We start from the raw sequence: 19,111 nt of genomic DNA, 5'->3' as shown, positions 1-19,111 counted from the left end.
ATCAATATTTTAAAATTGATAGAATAGAAAACAGTATGCTTTCAAGAACAAGAATTAAATCTGTGTATATTTGTCTAGGAAACAACAACTAACAGAATATACAATGTGCTGGCCATTAGTGTTGTTCATCAAATATTTCCAGGTCTTTATTCCTATAGGTAGTGGCGTGATGAAACTTCCTGCTACCTTTGATCTTGGTGAGGCCAGGGAGATATGTGCAGAAGCTTGACAGCAATTTACTAATCTCTCTTTTTCAGCTCTGTGTGGCAACACTCAACGTTCCAGATAGTGGCCGCACCATAAGCCAGTGTCGCTGAGTGAGAATAAGGTATACAGAGTCTTGGGCCAACACTCAGGGTACTCATAGCACAACCAAGAAATAAGCATTTGCTATTTTAGGCCAGTTAGACTTGGGAGTTTTTGTTACTGTAACATAACCTAATACTTTCTGAGTAATACACACACCAAAAATGTTAGAAAGGGTGATAGTGGAATTGCATTAAAACATAATTGTTAGCAGAAAAAAAGAGAGCAAGAGAGTTACAGGGAAAGCACGTATGAGACCAGTTAAATACTATGAGAAAAAAGCTGGAACCATTTGAACAACAAGATAAGTAACAATGGGCTTCATGGATTACAGCCCAAATTCCAAAATAAATATGAATGAATTTTACTGACATAAATAAGATTGAAGAAATAAATAGAGAAGAAGAGACAAAACTTCCTTACAGAAGAATTTTCAATTATATATGTAGATAATCCCCTTCCAGACATTAGAGCTGAATTGCTCGCACCCCTTGAGGGTGGTATGGACTTAGCGACTTGATTCCAAAGAATCAAGTATGGAAAGGCAGAAACAGTAACTTTACCATAGAGGAATGTGACAGACACCACCTTAACTCTATGATAAGGGTTAACATCAGCAGTGATGACATTATATGGACATCGTGTATCCCCTGATATCACGTGGAGAGAAGGGCATATCACCTCTGTGGACCCATAACCCCAGGCTAATCATGAAAAAAAAAATGAGGCAAACGAAAACTGAGGGACATTCTACAAAATATCTGACCATACTCAAAGCTGTCAAAGTCACAAAAAATAAGGAATATCTGAGAAATTGTCACAAACCAGAGGGGACTAAGGAGACAAGACAACTGTATGTAATGTGGTACCCTGGATTGAATTCCAGGTTAGCAGAACAAATGATAAAATCAAAATAAAGTCTGATGTTTAGTTAATTGTAATGTAACAATGTCAATTTCTTAGCTTTGACAAATATGTCATGAATAAGATGTTAACAACAGGGAAAACTGGGTGGGGAGGACATGGAAGTAGTGAATGTGCATATGAAAAGTATCGCAAAATTAAAAATGATTTTCTAAATCACAGTGGGAATTCACCCAACCCTCTATCCTAACCCCCACTGAGAACCTGGGATGGAGAATGCGAGTCTCTTCTCCCTCAGGGAGACACCATTCCACAGGTTCTCTTGGCTGTCAACAGCTCGTTGTATTAAATGTAATTCTCCTGTTGCAAACAATTATTTTGGGGGTAAATCTTGTCTGCTGAAATTGCACAAGCCAGTCACTTCATCTGGTACTTAACAAAGAAAGACTGATTGGTGTACAAAATGGTGGAAAAGCTGCTTGGTGGATGTGCAGGATGGTGCAGAATTCACCAAACTGCAGATGGTTGTGCATTCTGTGGATAGTTTGAGAGAATGTTGAGTATTGCTGACAACTTAATTTCCATTTTATAAATAGACTTTAGAACTTAACCCCATATAATATGTTACTCCATAGGCTGTCTTCTTTATTATTTTTTGAAGTTTCTGTGTATTCATTAACGAAAAAATCCATAAAGGAAATCAGTGGTCATGCTGCTTTACTTTAGTGTCAACTCCAGATTCCTTTAGCATCGGACTCTCCCCAACAAAAGACAGATTCCAGTTGAACTCAGGGGATCCCCCATCCACGGAGGGCAGAGTGAAACTGCTGCCGAGGTAGATACTACTCCCAGAGAGCCCAAGCTCTCATTGATCATTCTCACTGGACGCAATGGTCCCCCACTTGTCACCTGTCCTGCACCAGTGCTGATTGAGAGGATGAGGGATTTGGTCATCACGTAGTCATAGCAGTGAGGAACAGAGGAGCCACACCTGTGCGAGCACTCTGTGGTTATCGTGTAAACTAATTGTTATGAACACTCTTTCCCGGCACGCCTCCTCGAGGTGCCGCAGCAGTAGGTAAACTCTGCAGGAGCAGCGTTCTGTGTCACCATGAGGGGGTTCCCCACCAGCCCACCAGAATCAGCTCCTCAAGGTCATGATTCAGGGCTTCCCAAGTGGAGGCAATGATCAAACTTTGAGGGATTAAAAAGAACCTCACAGACCCGCCTCACTCACTCGGGCCGAAATCTCCACAGCTGGTCACCCCCTGCCTGGAGTAAGACACCCCAGGGGTCAGGATTAAAGAGACCCAGCAGGACCTGCTCATGACATCTACCAGGAGCAGGGTCAGGGTGGGCAGCTCCCACTCTTACTCCCACCCCTTGTTTAAGTCCATGTGCAATGCAGTCTTTTACTAGTTGCAAAGGATCCAGTGAACAGGTGACCTAAACACTTCTATTATGTGTCTTCCACAGAAGGCTGACATATCCACCTTGGAATACAAGTTCTTAGTGGAGGTCTGGTTTTAGTTGAGTGATAGAAGCAATTAATGAGAACACCATGAAATGAAATGCTGTCCTTGTTTGTTGGTAAATCATGTGTATACTATCCTTATGTGAGCCCAGAAAACGCTGGCAGCCCTTGAGGAAGAAGGCACAGCGTGTACTGAGTGATGGGACAACCTGGGCTCTGCAGCAAGCTATGGTCGGGGCCCAGGGGTCTTTGGGGGATGTCTATTCAGATGACTCAGGCCAGAAAAGGCTCTTTCCTTTGAGTGCCCAGGTAATTGCACTTTTCTCTGCTATGGAGACGCAGCCCCCGGATCCTTAATAAATGTCAAGCAATACCAGAGTAATAATCATATTTCCAGCTATAATGACAAACAACTGGTGCTCCGAGCGGGTGAAGAGGGACCAGAACACCACAGCGCAATTCATCTCTTGTTAAATTCACTCACATATTAATTTCTGAGATGAATGGTGGTTTCTAATTTGTCTTTTTTGAACTGTGATGTTTTTATTAAATTCAATCATCATGAGTACATGAAGAAGGACTACTTAAAAACAAATCCACTCTGGTATAGCAAAAGATGAATCCTTTAAAATTGCAGGCACCATGCCTTCTCAAGGAAGCCATGCTCTCTCCTCTCTGCTTTCCTCTGTGGGTGTCAGGGCCTCTGCGAGTCTGAGACAGGCGGGAGGTGTTGCCACTGGCCTTCCCTGAACTCGCCTATTCTCACCCTGTCTCTGTGGGCCTCATCCTCACAGGTTAATGTTCTTAAAGACTCACACCTCCTCAGGCAGGGCAAGAAGGTTAGGGATTACTGGAGGGGGTTTGGATGAGAGATGAATGAGAAGATCCACCCTGGGGGCAGAGGAGTTTCAGTCCATGCAAACATCTTTCCCTGAATATGTATTGAGAAGTGAGGCACTGATAAGGACTAAATTGTGTTCCCCCCAAATCACATGTTGAAGCCCTAACCCCTACTACCTCAGAATGTGACAGTATTTGGAGACAGGCCTTTAAAGAGGTGATAAAGTTAAAGTGAAGAGGGTGGGCCCTAATCCTACATGACTGGTATCCTTATAATAGATGAGGACACGGTCATGTACAGAGGACAGACTATGTGAGGACACGGGGAAGGCAGCATCTCTGAGCTGGAAAAGAGGCCTCGGGAGAAACCAGCCCCTCCAACACTTTCCTCTTGGACTTCCAGCCTCCAGGACTGCGAGACAATAAATGTCTGTAGTTTAAGCCACCCTGGCTGGGATACTTTGTTATGGCTGTCCCAGGAAACTAATATAGGAACTTTCACTCCAAATAATTCTCCCCTAGCACTGAGACACCTGGACCCCAAAACTGACATATTTCAAAGACGGATCACAACCAGGGCTGGAGTCTATGAGGAGATCTCTTCTTTGGGCTTTATGAAGAGCAAAAAGGTCACCCTGGTCAGGACTGCCCCATTGCTGAGGCTCCAGAGTAGAGCCGTTGGCAGCACTGGCTGCAAGCTGCACCCACTCCAGGAGCTTCCTAAGGCCACCCGACCACATGCCAGCTCCAGGATGCTGCACAGCCACTCTTCCTTATGTTCTTGGAAGCCACACTGTGACTAGCCAATATGTTAGTCCTACTGTGTGATTCACCACTGGGCTGCCTGAGGGTCATAGGTAGACTGGTCAATACCAACCTTTCCCCCTCCTTTAGGCTGGGTCCCCATAGATGCAGTCATTGTGCATAAAAAAGCAGGTAAGCCTGAAATAGATGAACCTGGCTTCTTCCTAGCAGTCTCTTTTCAGCCAATGATTCGCAGCACCTGCTCTAGTGCAGGCCCTGTGCAAACCCGAAGGCCTTCAAGATGGGCAGGGAACAGGGTTTGCCCACCAGGAACTTAAAACTCTTGCGAGGGAGTAAATGAGAAAATGACTTGCCCACAGAGGGGGCCACACCGACTCACAGCCAGGCTGGAGAGGGCTTGGTGGGCTTCCAGAAGGGATAGTATCCCTGCAGGCCTCCTCTAAGCAGAGAGGACCACATTTTCCTAAGGGTAGAGATGGGAGAAAATAGCCTGCACTATTACAAAATATGGAAGTGGGTCTACCTGGAGCAAAGATGCCATGTGGGAATGTGACAGGACATGAACTTGGATAAGCAGTGGGGTCAGCTACAGGGGGCTTCTTAATTCCATCGGTACAAGTCTGAGTCTGCACAGCTTGGGAACTAAGGATGGTTTTTGATCAGGGGCATGACATCGTCAGCTCAGATCTTTAGAAACTCACAGTGGGGGTGACATGATGGCAGGATGGGGCAGAGTCAGCTGTGAGGTAGAGGTCATCTGCTTTGCTCACCCTGTGTCCCTATTCTCCAGTGCTGAACCTGGCTCTTGGCAGAAGCAGTTGATGGATGAGAAATGGATGCGTGAACCCTCTTGCCTCCCACTCCACAGTGGCATTCAGGAAGCTGGAACACAGCGCTGGTATGTGACGGTGAGTCTTTATAGACTGTATATTCAAGATCTGAATTTCCTAGGAATTGACTTTCTTCTAGGATTATTTTCTTTCCTGATCTCATTTCCTTATTTTATCGCGCACACCTCATCTAGAGGTACCATAAAGCCTTTGGGGAGAGAGTCAGAATATAAATAGATACATAAGATGAACTGGATAGGATACCCCAGTAATGCCAAACCAGCACCCGACCCACAAGGCGGATGACCATGAGGGTCCATCCTTTGCATCTGGAGGGTGTTCTTCCTCACCATCAACCTGCCCTCACATCTTTCCTCCTCCACCTCCTTCTTCAAGTCTTAGATCAAGCTCCTCCAAATCAGACTTGCACCCTCTCTCTTCTGGGCCCCTTTTTACAGCATAATTATTTCACTAGCCTAGGAGCAGGATGACCTCCTGGGTCAGGGACTGTGCCCTTTTCATCAGTATTCCCTGGCCTTAATCCAAGGGCCTGGAACATGGCAGGAAATCATGAGTGTGTGTGGGAGGTTGAAGGAAGACCTCTCAGAGTGGGGACAGGGGGTTTGGTAGAGGAGAAGGAGAGCTAGAGCCAGATGGAAATACAGATACAGAGGCCACAGATACAGAGTTATAGATACAGACAAGTTTCCCTATTCCCTGAAGAACTTGGAATCATGCTTGGTGGCCAGCTCCTGCCACCTCCTCTGGGCCACTTCCACTCCCCCAAGGGGTGTCTGTGCCCAACCACATGGGCCTCTCTCTGCTCTCAAATATACAAGCCCATTTGTACCCTGGAGCTTTGACATTCACTGGGTCCTTTCCCAAGCTCTTCTCCCCTAGATGTTGGAGGGCTGTTCCTTCATCTCAACTCATTATCACCTCCGTGGAGAAACCTTCTTGGACCTTCCAACCTACAGCCATCACAAGGCAAGTCTCTGGCGCGTCATCTAGGTCCTTCAGATTACTTTATGTACTTAGTATTATCTCATCCATTCCCTTTTGCTTGCCGTCTGCTTTCCCTCAAACAGAGTGTGGGAACCTTATCTGTTTTACTCACTGCCACCTGAGCTGCACAGCAGGCCCTAGGCTTGAAGAATCCCTTAAATCCAGAGTGGATCCGACCCAGGCTTGTTCAATTGCTCTTTTGTTTGACTCAAAGATCTTAACGATTGCCACCATCACTCCCTGGGATAGTGGATACATGAGCACCTAGGAGACCTGAACCTCACTCTCAGGCCAGGGCTGGACTCGGTGCTTTCTTGTTTTTTGTTTATTTGTTTGTTTTTGAGATGGAGTTCTGCTCCTGTCACCTAGGCTGGAGTGCAATGCCACAATCCGGCTCACTGCAACCTCCGCCTCCTGGGTTCAAGCAATTCTCCAGCCTCAGCCTCCCGAGTAGCTGGGATTACAGACATGCACCACCACGCCCAGCTAAATTTTGTATTATTAGTAGAGACAGCGTTTCAACATATTGGCCAGGCCAGTCTCGAACTCCTGACCTCAGGTGATCCACTCGCCTTGGTCTCCCACAGTGCTGGGATTACAAGTGTGAGCCACTGCACCCAGCCTGGACTCAGTGTTTTCTTCTGCTGTCTCCCCTCTCTCCTCCACATTCCATCTCTCCTTCCTTCTTTGCCAGACCCAAGAGCCAAGTTTACATCAACCCCCATCAACAATAGCGAAGAAAAGAAAATTTCAGAACTTCCTGTTCTGAGACTTTGAAAGACTTTTTTAATTAACCAAAATGGTTTCTCATAATAGATGGGTCCCAGGGCGGGACAGCGGCTGTAACTCATGTGACAGCGCCAGGCGGCCCGGCTGTGAGTGGGGGGCCTAGCGGATTGTGAATGGCAGCAGCGCCTCAGGAGGGCCCCAGTCTGATTCTCCCCACCATGGCCATCTGCCGTTTTATCTTTTATACAGCTTGGGACACTTCTGTCTTTGGAATGCTAGAGCATTTTTGCCTTGATGAGTATGTTTTTGAAAATACTTAAATTTAGATAAATACACAAAAATGTGTTTCCTTATAACTCATAATTTTAAAAAATTAAAAACATCTCCTGGGATAGTGATACCTTTCCCCCCAACCGCTACTCTAATTTTCAGAATGCAGGTATACCTTACATTGTGAAGTCCAGTATATCTAAATCTGAACCTCAAAATAGATGTCTGCATGTAAGTATCCTTTAAAGAACTACATTTGATTTTCAAAAGGATTCAACCCAGGATTCCTTTAAGTTGCCAGATTCCTAAATTAATTTCACATCTGTTTTACTTTACAAAACCTTGATACATGCAGTATACTTTTTTTTTTCTGAAATCCATCTACTGTTATTTATTTATTTTTGGATGTCATCTAACTAGGGAGATAAACAGCCAGGCTATAAGGACTCCTTAAATATAAGGACCATGTATCATCTCTGCACTCATAGAAATGAGTGCTATGCCTACTCAAAACTTCATGTATTGTTGAATTGCAAATGGTAAAGTATTTAAGTAAATTAAAATATTGCGAGTTGACCTGCAGATGTGGACTCTGTATTACTCAATTTTTTCCTCAATCACAGCCTCATATTTGGCATATAAACACAGCCTGACTATGTAATAAAATAAGTCACTATAGAGGAGAAAGAAACAAGAATATCAGTAAATACCTAGCAGATGGAGGTAAGATCTGGTTAATCTTTCCAAACTAGATGTTTCTGTTCAGGCTGAAGTTGTTGGGGAAGGAACTGAGTATCTGTCCCTCAGGACTTTTTGGCATCATTTAGATACAATGCACCTTTAAATGGGCAGTGGTTGTTACCTCAGATGGAGAACATTCCATTGATTCATGGAGCTTGCATAACCTCAGTGCCTTCCTTGTTGGAAGGGTTTTCAGACCATAGTCTTGTTGCCAAAAGCAAACCAAATTTAATCCCATTTTTTGGGAGGCCACGTGGCCAAAAGAACAGTCAAAGAGATGGCATTTGGGTCACTCTCAGGTTGCAGAACCCACAGTAGAGAGACAGACTTCTCCTTCAGTGACAGTTGTAGACCAGGAAGAGTGTGACTGGCAGGAGATAACACTGCAAGCAAGCCATGGACAAAGCAAGTCACTGTAGCTACTGATTATTCACTAAGTGTGTGGACTTTGCACTTAAGTCACAACATGGCAGACTACATGGCAGAGTTACAGCTGCCTTCTCGCCCTGGGACCCAAGGTTTAAGAACAAGAATAAACATTTCTGGTACAGGAAATTTTTATCAAGTAGCTGAGGTAGAAGCTTGCTGCACATTAGGAGAAGATCAGCATCATCTGGTTGAAGCATCAGGGTCCCTTTGTTAGTTGGGGTCTCTGCTAGCCCAGCCATTGTCCTTCACGTGAACTTGCAGGAGGAAGCCCCTCTGGATAGTCAAATGAGAACAAGGCGTCCTCCTCTGGGCAGCTGTGGACCACATCACAGCTCAGGGCCTGCTGCGGAGCTCAGAAGTCGGGGTACACCCGGTGACTGCTGTCTCTGGGGTGCCCTGGTCTGGTATAGGCAAGCATTCCCTGCAGTGAGGACACTGCTTGCTGCAGACCAGCTGGTTTCACATCTATCACCAGCTGCTGTGCAATGATGATGCCTGCCTATCTTTGCTTGGGCCCTCAGGATAGCTGCCTGCACCCACATTGATGGGCTGTTAGTGGTTCTGCCAGTTCCATACAGAGCCAGGCCCTAACACCGATCCTTTTAAGGGGACAAAGGATAGTCTCTCTTAGGCCTCTGTATTTGCTTTGCATTTACGTGAAATCTTCTCCACACAAAACCAAAGGGCCTGGATCCAGTACCAATTATTCCTGGAAAAATCATCCAAGAAGAAGTTGAGTGGGTTTGATGTCATGAATAGAGACTTTCTCTTCTCAGCTGCATCAGGTGACATCAGCTTGATGCTCAAGTGGTCCAGCATCTTCATGTACAAAGATACCAGAGTGGACATCCTATCCACTGAACTAGCTGCTTTATTAAAAGACAGGTATTCAGGATTCAAACAGAATTGTTTTAAAAATGAAAGCTATGGAGACTTGAACCTGCTGGCTTCTATCTTGGGTAGCCTGTTTTCCTGTTTTCCAGCAGGTGTGCAGTGACTCTGTGATGTTTCAGGAAGACCCCTAATCTAAGAAGGTTACTGCATTTAGCACTACAGTCTGCCCATTCAGTTTACAATATTTTATCAGAAGCCATCATGATTTCAGATGGAGAATATTCCATTGATTCACAGGACTTGCACAAGCTCTGTGTCTGCTCTCTGCCCTAAGAAATCAGGAAAATGTGAACTTACAACTAAGGATGGCTGGACTTGAAGTTTGATATGTGCAGTTTCTCTTTCCTGCATAGGTAGGGGAATGTGTGTAACCTATTTTCAGCAATTCGTGGATGGTATTCCCTGAACCTAACCTGAATGAAAACATACATTAGAAGATTTGCCCTAAAATACCTTTAAAGGGAAAGCTCAGCTACAGAATTTAAGGCAGAAATTGCAGAAACTTTTCCAAAAAAAAAAAAATCAGTTGTGATATATTTAAACATGAAGGACACAAATATAAACAAAGTGCAGTAACAAATATATCAACGGAACAGTCTGTGCCCTATAGTACTATTACCTTGCTACCACTCCAGCGTGAACAGCCCAATGGAAACTTTTATACCACTAGCAGCAAAATGACTAGTTTTATTGAAGAAGAAACAAACAAAAACTATGTTGCTCTAAGCAGTTTTGAAATGAATATCTGATTCAAAACTTCCCCTGTGCATATAATTGCATGCTAATTTACATTTTAATTACTTCCTAAGAAATCAAAAGCATTTGTTGACAGTAGAACATAATGTCAACTTCACGGTGCTCTGTTGGTGGATGCTTAATGAACTTAATTAGATAATTAGTGATGTTAATTATCCTTCTATTATGAAGATAAAGATGTCTCACAAATGAAGCACCCAGTAAAGAAACATCATTAAAGGTATCAGTGTTTGCTTTGTTCATTTACATGTATTTTTCAAACTCCTGTAACAGATCGTTGTGATAGATCAGAGACACTTAAAATGGAAAAAGAAAAACCACTGTCTTTCTTTATCCAGCTCTTGTCCTTTCCTCTTATTCTGGATACTAATGCTACACTGGTGATGTTGCCACTTTTTCAAAATCTGGGCTGTAGGGAACTCTCGTCCTTGTTCAGTTCTGCTGCTGAGTTTCCAGTACAATTGATCGGACTCCTTCCCACTTCCTTCTCTCTGGTGTGATAGGTGAATTCTAACACAAATTGCTTGCACAATGGGATGTGTCTATGTGTATGTGTAGGGGGGATATGCATGTACACATGTGTGTGTGTGTGAGAGAGAGAGAGAGTGTGTGTGTGTGTATGTGTGTCAAGGCAAGAGCAAAAATGAGAGAGAAGGCTCTGGTTGAGTGTCCAGAAAACCTGAAAGAATAACGGAGCCCCTCCCCACCACCCCAGCCTGGCTGCATTTCCCTGACGCTACAGTGTGTCCCCACCTCCATCACCAGACTCTGTCCCTCTTGGGGAGGTCATTCTGGGTGTGGTGTAGGAAGCACAGCTGCCTGCAAAACTGAGGGCAATGATACAGGCCACATAGATTTTACTTTCAGTTGAAATGAAAACAGAAATTTTGAGGTTTAAAAAATAAAACACTAGACTTCATTACTTTTTTGTTCCTTCCTTGCCCCCAAATACCACCATAATCAGAGCATAATGGATATCCCGTCTGGAAATAGTCCCAGCCCTGACAGTACGATGAAGAGCTCTCAGACCAGGCTGGGGAGAGAGGCATTATTTTTAGGGTCAGTTATCTCAGGAAAAGCACCAAGAGCAAAGAGGTCCTTGGCAGCATTGCCCACCACAATTAAGAAAACCAATATTCCATTTAGCAGAAGGTCTTAGAACATCACTCACGCCAGTAGAGCAGTTTATACTTTTCAAAGTGTTTTTTAAATTATACTTTCCTTTGTTTCTGAGTGGTTTTATGTCTCTAACAGATAGTCCTATTTAATTACTTATTCAAAAGACTCTTCCTACCACTGAACACAACTGAGTTTTCCAACAATACAGCCTTGTGATTTATTATAAACACTGTTTTCAGGTTTTCTGAGTCTCCCTTGTCTTTTCTGTGGTTTTCAATAATTTATCCCTCCAACCTGCTTTCTCTTGATCTGTGAATACAAGCTGGCCTTTCTGCTCTCCTGCCACGCCAGCAAGAACCTGTCTCAAGATCTCGCCTCTCTCTGGGTCCTCTGACTCTTCCATTTTAGAAATCCTCATGTGTCTTTATTCTCCTTCAGGTTTAGGCCACCTACCTCCAAATCCCTCTCTTAAAGTCATATTCATCTCCTGGGGAAGACGTTTCTTCCTTGCCCACAAACATTATGTTGAATCTACTGCAACTTTAAGTAAAAATATTTCACATGATGACCTTCTGAATATCAGATTTTAAAAATGTCCTGCAACCTCTTAAAGATCTTTAACTCTTTTTCAGAAGAATTTCTCTGAGAATTCTGACTTCTGTTTTCACAGCTGCATTTCGACATCCTCAGCTCAGCTCTGTTGTACCACTTACTCCCCCTGTATTTCAAAGCCAATTCTTTCTATTTTCAAAAATCTATTCTCACTCCCAGTACTCTCTGGTCTCATGAGCTTTTTATCCCAGGGAAGTGAAATCTGAGGCCTGCGCCTGGAGTGCTGCTCAGCTCCTGAACATGGAGAGCTCAAGTATTCAACTAGAAAGCAGCTGTGTCATCAGCAGAGCTTATTGCCTTTCTTCCTGAAACTGCAGCGTGGGATTCTCCAAGGCTCAACGTACCCTCAGCCTCAGCAAGACCCTCCTCTCATCAGCAGGAGACAAACACAAACATGCCAGCAAGCAAGACCAGGTGCTTCTTGATCACTCCCGCAACGATGGCTAAAGCCTTCCAGTTCTGCACATTTGCTTTCCCCTCTGCAATCTTAATTTGGGTCCCATGATTTCTTTGAAGAGAAAATAAGTATGGGAAACAGTAATGCATGAAATAATATGATGTCTGGGATGTTGCTTCAGAATTATTCAGTGCAGAAGGGGAAAGTGGGAAGTGATAAGGAGAGCAAATTGGCCATGAGTTGAAAATTGTTGAAGTCAAGTGATGGATAGATACATGGGGATTCATCACATTATTTTCCTACTTATGTATATGTTTGAAAATTTCCACAGTGATTTTTTATAAAGATAATGAGTGAAGTGCTCAGAGGGGATAGTCAAAAACATCATTTCCCTCACTAAGGACCTCAGCCAGAGCTGCCCTTAACAGAGGAGTCACCGAGTTGCTGGCCTCAGTCAGCAACTTGTCCTCTGCCGGGGCAGAGCTGCTCCATGCTAGGGTGGGTGATGGCGGGTCTGGCACCTGGTCAGGGAAGGAGCTGATGGCAGACCCCAGGCACCCTGCCCACACAAGTGCCCTGCCTCTGAAGTCTTCAAGGCCCCCCATGGTGGGCCTCATAGGGCAGCCTTTAGGGGACCCCTGAGAAAGGTGTGGGGCAAATTTCTATCGTTCCCCTGTCCTTGCCAGGGCAGATGTAGAATTCCTATGGAAAGCTTTTACTTTTTTTTAGCAACTCCAGCAGATCATCCTCAGGCTTCTGGTGCCCTCTCATCCCCTTCTGTTAATTCTTACACAGCCCTGACTTCACTAGGTGGTCTTCCCTAGGTGGGCCATTTCAGTTTGCTAATACATGGCTTTGAAAACAGCAACTGGATGCTTGCTCAGCTATCTCCTAAAGCCATGGAATTGTGGGGAACAAAGGGCTTTGCCTTCCTCCATGTGAATCCTGCTCTTCTGTAGGTCCCCCAATCTTTGCTGGCAGGCTGGTGGGTGGGTCTCCCTCCTGTGGTGGGGCCTGCCTGGCTCACTGCCTAGGATAGCCGTCCACATGTGTACAGTTGATCCCAGGAGGAAAGTGGGCTGAAATCTAGCTCATGCTCTATGTACACAGGTCGGGGGCTGCCCAGAGAGGCTCCTACCCCTTTAAGGGCTGGAAGTCGCCTTGCACTCTCAGCCCCTTCCTCTGGTTCTTATTTCTCCCCATTCTCTGCAGAATCCCACAGAGCCATCTGAATGCCAGACCTCCTACCCCCAGGTGCCGTCTCTTCTCAGAGCTAGGCCTGTCCTGGGTGGCCCTCTTTTCTCACCTGTCCCAGCCTCAGTTGAACAGAATTTTCTGTGTGTTATTGATGTTCACTACTCTGACTACAGCTACTGCAGCCCCCACTATCTCCCACCTGAATCACCCTATAGCCCCCCGCCACCCCCAGTTCGGCTCCCCACTAGGGGCCCTCACCTGTAATCTCACCTATAGGAGCAGATGCCATGCCTCTCTTTAACCTCCCACCTACAAGTAAATGTGAGTGTCTAGGCTGGCCGGTGGTGCCCCCTGACCTGGCTTTTACCCACTGCCTTGGCCCCTTTCTTACTACCTGTCATGCCTCTGGCCTTCTCCCTGCCCGAGAGCTCTCCTCTGCACAGGCTTTGACCCCGCTGCTCCTCCCAGACTCAGGTCTAGGCGTCACCTCCTCCATGGCCCCTTCCTAACCAGCTTCTAGCCCCCTGACTCCTGTGCACATTTTCTGATTACTAATGCTTTTATATAAACAGATGATGACACACATTGTATTTTGGAATATTTTCAATTTTCATAAAAGTTACAAAGATAGTAGAGAGTTTTCATCTACCTTTCAGCTGTTTTCCCATAAAGTTATTAACATCCCACATTGCCATGGTGTACCTGTCAAAACTAAGAAACCAACATTGGTTGTTGATGTCTTTTCAGCTTGTTTTTAAACAAGGAAGTCTGGAATTGAATAGGTAATCAAAGCTGAGTCCAAAGCTGTGAAGAGGGGAGCTGGCCAGCCTGCGTAGTCTGGATTCCCCAGGCAGACGGTGGACATGAGAAAGTGGCCTGAGTTGCCCTTTAGTGGCCTCTAGGGAGTCCAAGTTCCCAACCTCTGTCCAACAAGCTGACACCCGCAGCCTTCTAGGGATGGTGGGTGATGTCACAATTTGCTCCCACAAGGGACTGTGATGGGGTCAGGGGGAGAAGAAGAAGAAATAACATCTATCAAATCAACCCTGCCTCAAAGTTCAGCTCACCCACCAGGAATAAAACATTTTCTATTAAAAATGAAGATAAGTAAGAGGAATTAAGAATTCTGTATCATATGTCTCACTCCAAGGAACAATTTATCAGTGCTATAGGGTTGTCAGCTGCTGACATGATAAGGAATAACACCAAATGAATAATGTTTCCTCCAATACCAACTCCTTTAATTACAAGCCTCTTCTTCCCAGAAGAGAGACAGAAGATGCAGAAACCCCAATTTCATGCACTTGTGCCTGAATAATGTCTCCGTGCTGCTTTTTCCAGATGGCGACCTTCTCACTGGAGGGACTAATGATGTGGGTATATTTAGGGAAAAACCAATAACGGAGTCTTTAACCTTCAACAACAAAAAGCATGTTGTACAAAATGTTCCTTGGGATACATTAGAAAATATCAATTACATTGCTCACTGAGGTGTAATCAGCTGTAATAATCAAAATTAATTTTTAAAAATAATTAAACAGACCCCAGGGCAAATAGTTGATGCTCTTATCCTATGACATCACAGTGTACATATGTACCTGAGAAGTTGTGCCTTCTGTTAGCGACAAAGACATCTCACGGAGTTGAGTGATGGATGCAGTGTCTGAAAGCTGGTGAGTTTCATCTCAGCAAAAGGAGGGGGAGCGTCTACTCCTTTGCTCTAAGCACTTCCATCTGCATTCTTTAAGGGCCTATCATGTAGCAGGCACTGTGCCCATCCAAGACTGAGTTACCAGTACAAGATGTTGCTAAGCAAAGATGCAGTTAATTTTAAAGATTAAAACACAGTTCTTTTTGTTTCAAAAATAATTTGTCTTTTAATATCTACAAGATAATTTAAAGTGTACAAAGAATAAATCAAACTGAAGGGAAAGTGGGGGTCAATGGAGAACGAAGCCAGGGAGAAGGTATGTATGTACACATTTACATGTGTAGGTGGCTCAAAAATTTATCCCACTAGTTGTGTGCAATTACAAAAGCTGAACCATGCTTATCTCTCTGAATTTCTGAGTGTCCAGATCAAAGACAGAAACATAATCTGTTGCAAAATTTCTGCTCTTCTTGAGTTGCTGAAAGTAGTTCTTCCTGGTGCTAAACAGTGAGGGAGACATTCCCCATGGCTGCCTGGAAGCTGGGGTGGCTCCGGGTGAATCCCTCTACTTCAGTCCAGTCACACTGACCTTTGCTGCCCAGCACACCAATACCTCAGTGCCATTGCCCAACTGTCCTCTCTGTCTGACCCTCTTTCCCAGAGCATCTCAAAGCTCATGTTATTCATAAATTCTCTCCTCTGCTCCAACGCATCCTTGCCAAAGATGGCTTTGCTGACCTTCTCCATCTAAACAGCCCAGCCTATCTCTTGCCACCCTCCCTGCCTTACCCTGCATGGTTTTTCCTCATTGCCATTAGTTCTCCCAATATTTACAAATGTATTTGCTTATTGTCTATCTTTACTCCTTAGACTGCAGCTCCTTGAGAGAAGAGAATATGTCAGTTTTGTTCTCTGCTGTAACCTCAATGTTGAGAGCAGGGTGCAGAGTAAGTGCTCAATAAATATTTGTTGAATGAACAAATGAATAAGACCTCAAAGCATGTAGAAGACAAAATCTTCAACAGCCTGCCCTCACCCAAGACAGAGCTGGCTTTGGATATTCTTTCTCCCAGATCTCTCAATGTGAGCCAAGAGCAAACTGTTAAAAGCCACTTGGGACACCTATGTGGCCCCAAACGTGGCGGTCTACTCAGGCTTCTTTCATATGAGCTGTTGCTCAACGCATGCCCCCAGGACTTGGAGGCAGCTGACCTGTGTCAATGACAGTGACTAGAGGGGAAGGGAGAGGGGCACTGGCAAGAGGCAGCATCAATAGGTGTGAGGTGATGAGATGAATACCCATGCCCAGCACCCTAACATCTCTTCCCTAGCTCCCAGTCAGGCTGCCCTGACCTCCTGGGGACACTGGTCAAAGAAGAGAAGCTCCAGGATGAAGCCAAGGAAAGAGGGGCTGGGCCCCTTCTGTCTCAAGTGACATTGGTCAGGAGCAGGTACCTGGGCACAAGTGGGAGTGCTCCAAGTTTTAGGGCTTGGTACACATATCACCTATAGGATGATCTTGACCTTGGCAGAGAGAGTTAGAAGGCCAAATGGAATTTGTAAACAGTCTCCTATTTCTAAAGCATTTACAGCTTCCCAGGGCTCCACATGCTCTACTATAAACAGAGCATATTCCCAGTTGTAAGTTCAGGAATGAAAGCTCTGAGAGGTTCCATAAATTCCCTAAGGTCCTCCTCAGCAACACAAAGATGGGATCCCATCTTCTCTGACATTTAATGGCTGAAAAGTCCTTAACTTTCTTTTTTTTTTTTTTTCAGGTTCAGCTTCCACATCTTTATCAGCAAGTCTATAATACCTGTCTGATGCAGCTATTATAAAATCTGAGTGAGTTACTCACACATTAATGTATTCAATCAGTGAGTCTATCAATGAACTTACCAAACAGTGCCTTTAACAAGTCAATTTCCTTAGAATACAGCCTGAATAAGACGTGTGCTTTGCCCTTAGTTCTTAGCATCAGGTAGCTGGTCAGCCAGCCATTCATTTCTGGACTTCCCTTCTATGTCTGGACTCTTTCCAGGCCCTGAAGCCTATGATTCCCAAAGGCTGGAAAAAGAAAGCCCTTTTCCTCATCTGCCTGGGCACTTACAGGCAGTTACAGATTATGAGCTGGTGGGATTTGGGCTCCACCTCATTTCCCAAAGTTCATGGGCCAAGAGCTGGGATTATGTTAATGTGTCTGTCAGTTGTCTACTTTAACTTCCCGGGGAACTTTCCTGGGTTCCCACAGTTATTTATCCCACTGGGGAGTTAAATAAACTGCTCAAAGTCTCCTGACCCTACATCCATGTTTAGCAACAACCACAGTCCACCTCTGAAGAAGTCAGTGCCCCTGGCATTATAATATATCACTGGTATTAGAATATATCACAGATCATGCATTTCTAAAAGAGCCTCAGCAACAATTCCAGTCCCACATGTTCCTGCAGAACCTCATCACTCCCCCATGAGAAGGTGGAGTCTATTTCCCTTCCCTTGGACTTGGGCAGAATTTTTTGCCCATCTTGTTGGAGGTGACACTGCATAGCTCCTGAAGCTAGGTCATAAAAGGTAATGCAGTTTCTGCCTGGTGAGCTCTCTCTCTCCATTATCCTTTGAAACCCTGCTACCATGCTGTAAGGAAGCCCAGTTCACATGAGGAGGCCATGTGTAGGTGTTCCAGCCAATAGCCCCTGTTAAGATCTCAGACTAAAGCCAGCAGCAACCACCAGATATATGAGTAACTCAGCCTTCCAATGATCCCAGCTGAGGCCCCAGACACTGTGGGGCAGAGATAACCTGTTCCCCTACCCACTGTACTCCAAATACCTTACAACAATGTTCCTGATCTCACACACACACACATATAAACACACACACACACACACACACACACACACACACACACACACACACACACACCTTGTTGGAGCCAATGAGTTTTAGGAAGACTTGTTTTGCAGTTTTGAGAAATTGATCAGAAAACCCGAACAGGTCTGCCCCACACAGTAAAGAGGGCCCACCCAACACAGTCAAAGTGGCCCATCCCTGTGTCTCCTGGCAATGAAGTGAATGTTTCTGTTCACCTCTGCTGGGCTCACACCCCTAGCTGCTGCTGAGTGGTGGGCTAGTGCCCTCTGAATATGTCTGACTCCAGTTGAGAATGGGAACAAGGAGCCAGCCTAATACAGCCTAAACCTGGCCTCAACTGGGGAGCTACATGCATACCCTCAAATGCTCACAAGGACATGGAGTTAGATCATGTCTAGTAACAGGCAGCGGAGAGGAGATACGACTCGTGGGGTTTGAAGCAAATGCCTGATACTTTTCTAAGGAAAAGGGGTCTGGGCTCACCTCTGTCTTGCACTCAGGGTCCTTGGCCTGCCGCCCGGGCATCAGCTTCATGGCTGAGTACAGGCTTCCGCTCCACAAAGTGACTTTGCTGTGGTGTGCAACATTTGAACGACTTGCCAGTGACTTCTTCTCAGATGCTGAGGGCAGGGAAGCAAAGAATGTCAGAGGTGAAGTGAGAGCACACACTATTTTTCATAGCTAGCTTGGCTTTCAAAGGGCCAACCAGGGGCATGAGCCCCCTGTGGTTGCCTCCAAAAACAGAAACAACCCAGGTTACAAGCTCACACTGCCGTCTTCTGACTTTCCTTTGGCTAAGAAACACTGTGGGCCTTGAGGTCACCAGACTTAGCCTAAACTCCTAGCTCCACAGCTTGTTGACCCACAGTGAGATGTTGAGCAGGTTAACTAAAGTTGCTGAGCCTCAGTTTTCTCATCCTGTGAAACCCGGATAACAATATCTAAACTAATTGAGGCATCATGAAAATTATATAAGATATGCGTTTAAAGACCCTGGAACATGGAAAGTGTTCAATATAGGATTGTTAGCAAAAAGAGAGTCATTTGTAAGCTTTACAGTTTTACTACTTTATTCCACTGTATGTGCATGGATATGTATATCCTATTTTATTTTACTCTTCTCTGAAATAGAATCTGACCATTTTGACTTTAAAAGTACATGAAAGTAGATAGATATTGCTATTGTTTGAATGTGTGTTCCCTCCATAATTCATGTTGAAATGTAATCCCAATTGTGGTGGTACTAAGAAGTGTGACCTTTTGGGAGGTAATTAAAATATGAGGGTTCTACCCTCATGAATGAATTAGTGTCTTATAAAAGGGCTGAAGGGGACCATCCCAGGCCATTTTTGCCCTTCTGT

At 44.9% G+C, this 19,111-nt stretch overlaps 1 protein-coding gene across 1 annotated transcript in view; it reads right to left on the bottom strand.

Moving 5' to 3' along the window:
• The window catches only part of WDFY4 (WDFY family member 4), a 295,291-nt gene that overhangs the window by 130,142 nt on the left and 146,038 nt on the right, over nucleotides 1-19,111 (bottom strand). Inside the window, exon 39 of the mRNA XM_011990946.1 lies at nucleotides 18,234-18,370. Coding sequence (XP_011846336.1) covers nucleotides 18,234-18,370 — 137 coding nt within the window. The remainder of the gene's footprint in view (nucleotides 1-18,233; nucleotides 18,371-19,111) is intronic.

This window comes from Mandrillus leucophaeus, unplaced genomic scaffold (assembly GCF_000951045.1).
Source record: "Mandrillus leucophaeus isolate KB7577 unplaced genomic scaffold, Mleu.le_1.0 Scaffold388, whole genome shotgun sequence".
NCBI classification, from domain to species: domain Eukaryota; kingdom Metazoa; phylum Chordata; class Mammalia; order Primates; family Cercopithecidae; genus Mandrillus; species Mandrillus leucophaeus.
The sequence above is the reverse complement of the archived record's forward strand: the minus strand, read 5'-3'. Positions and strand labels throughout refer to the sequence as shown.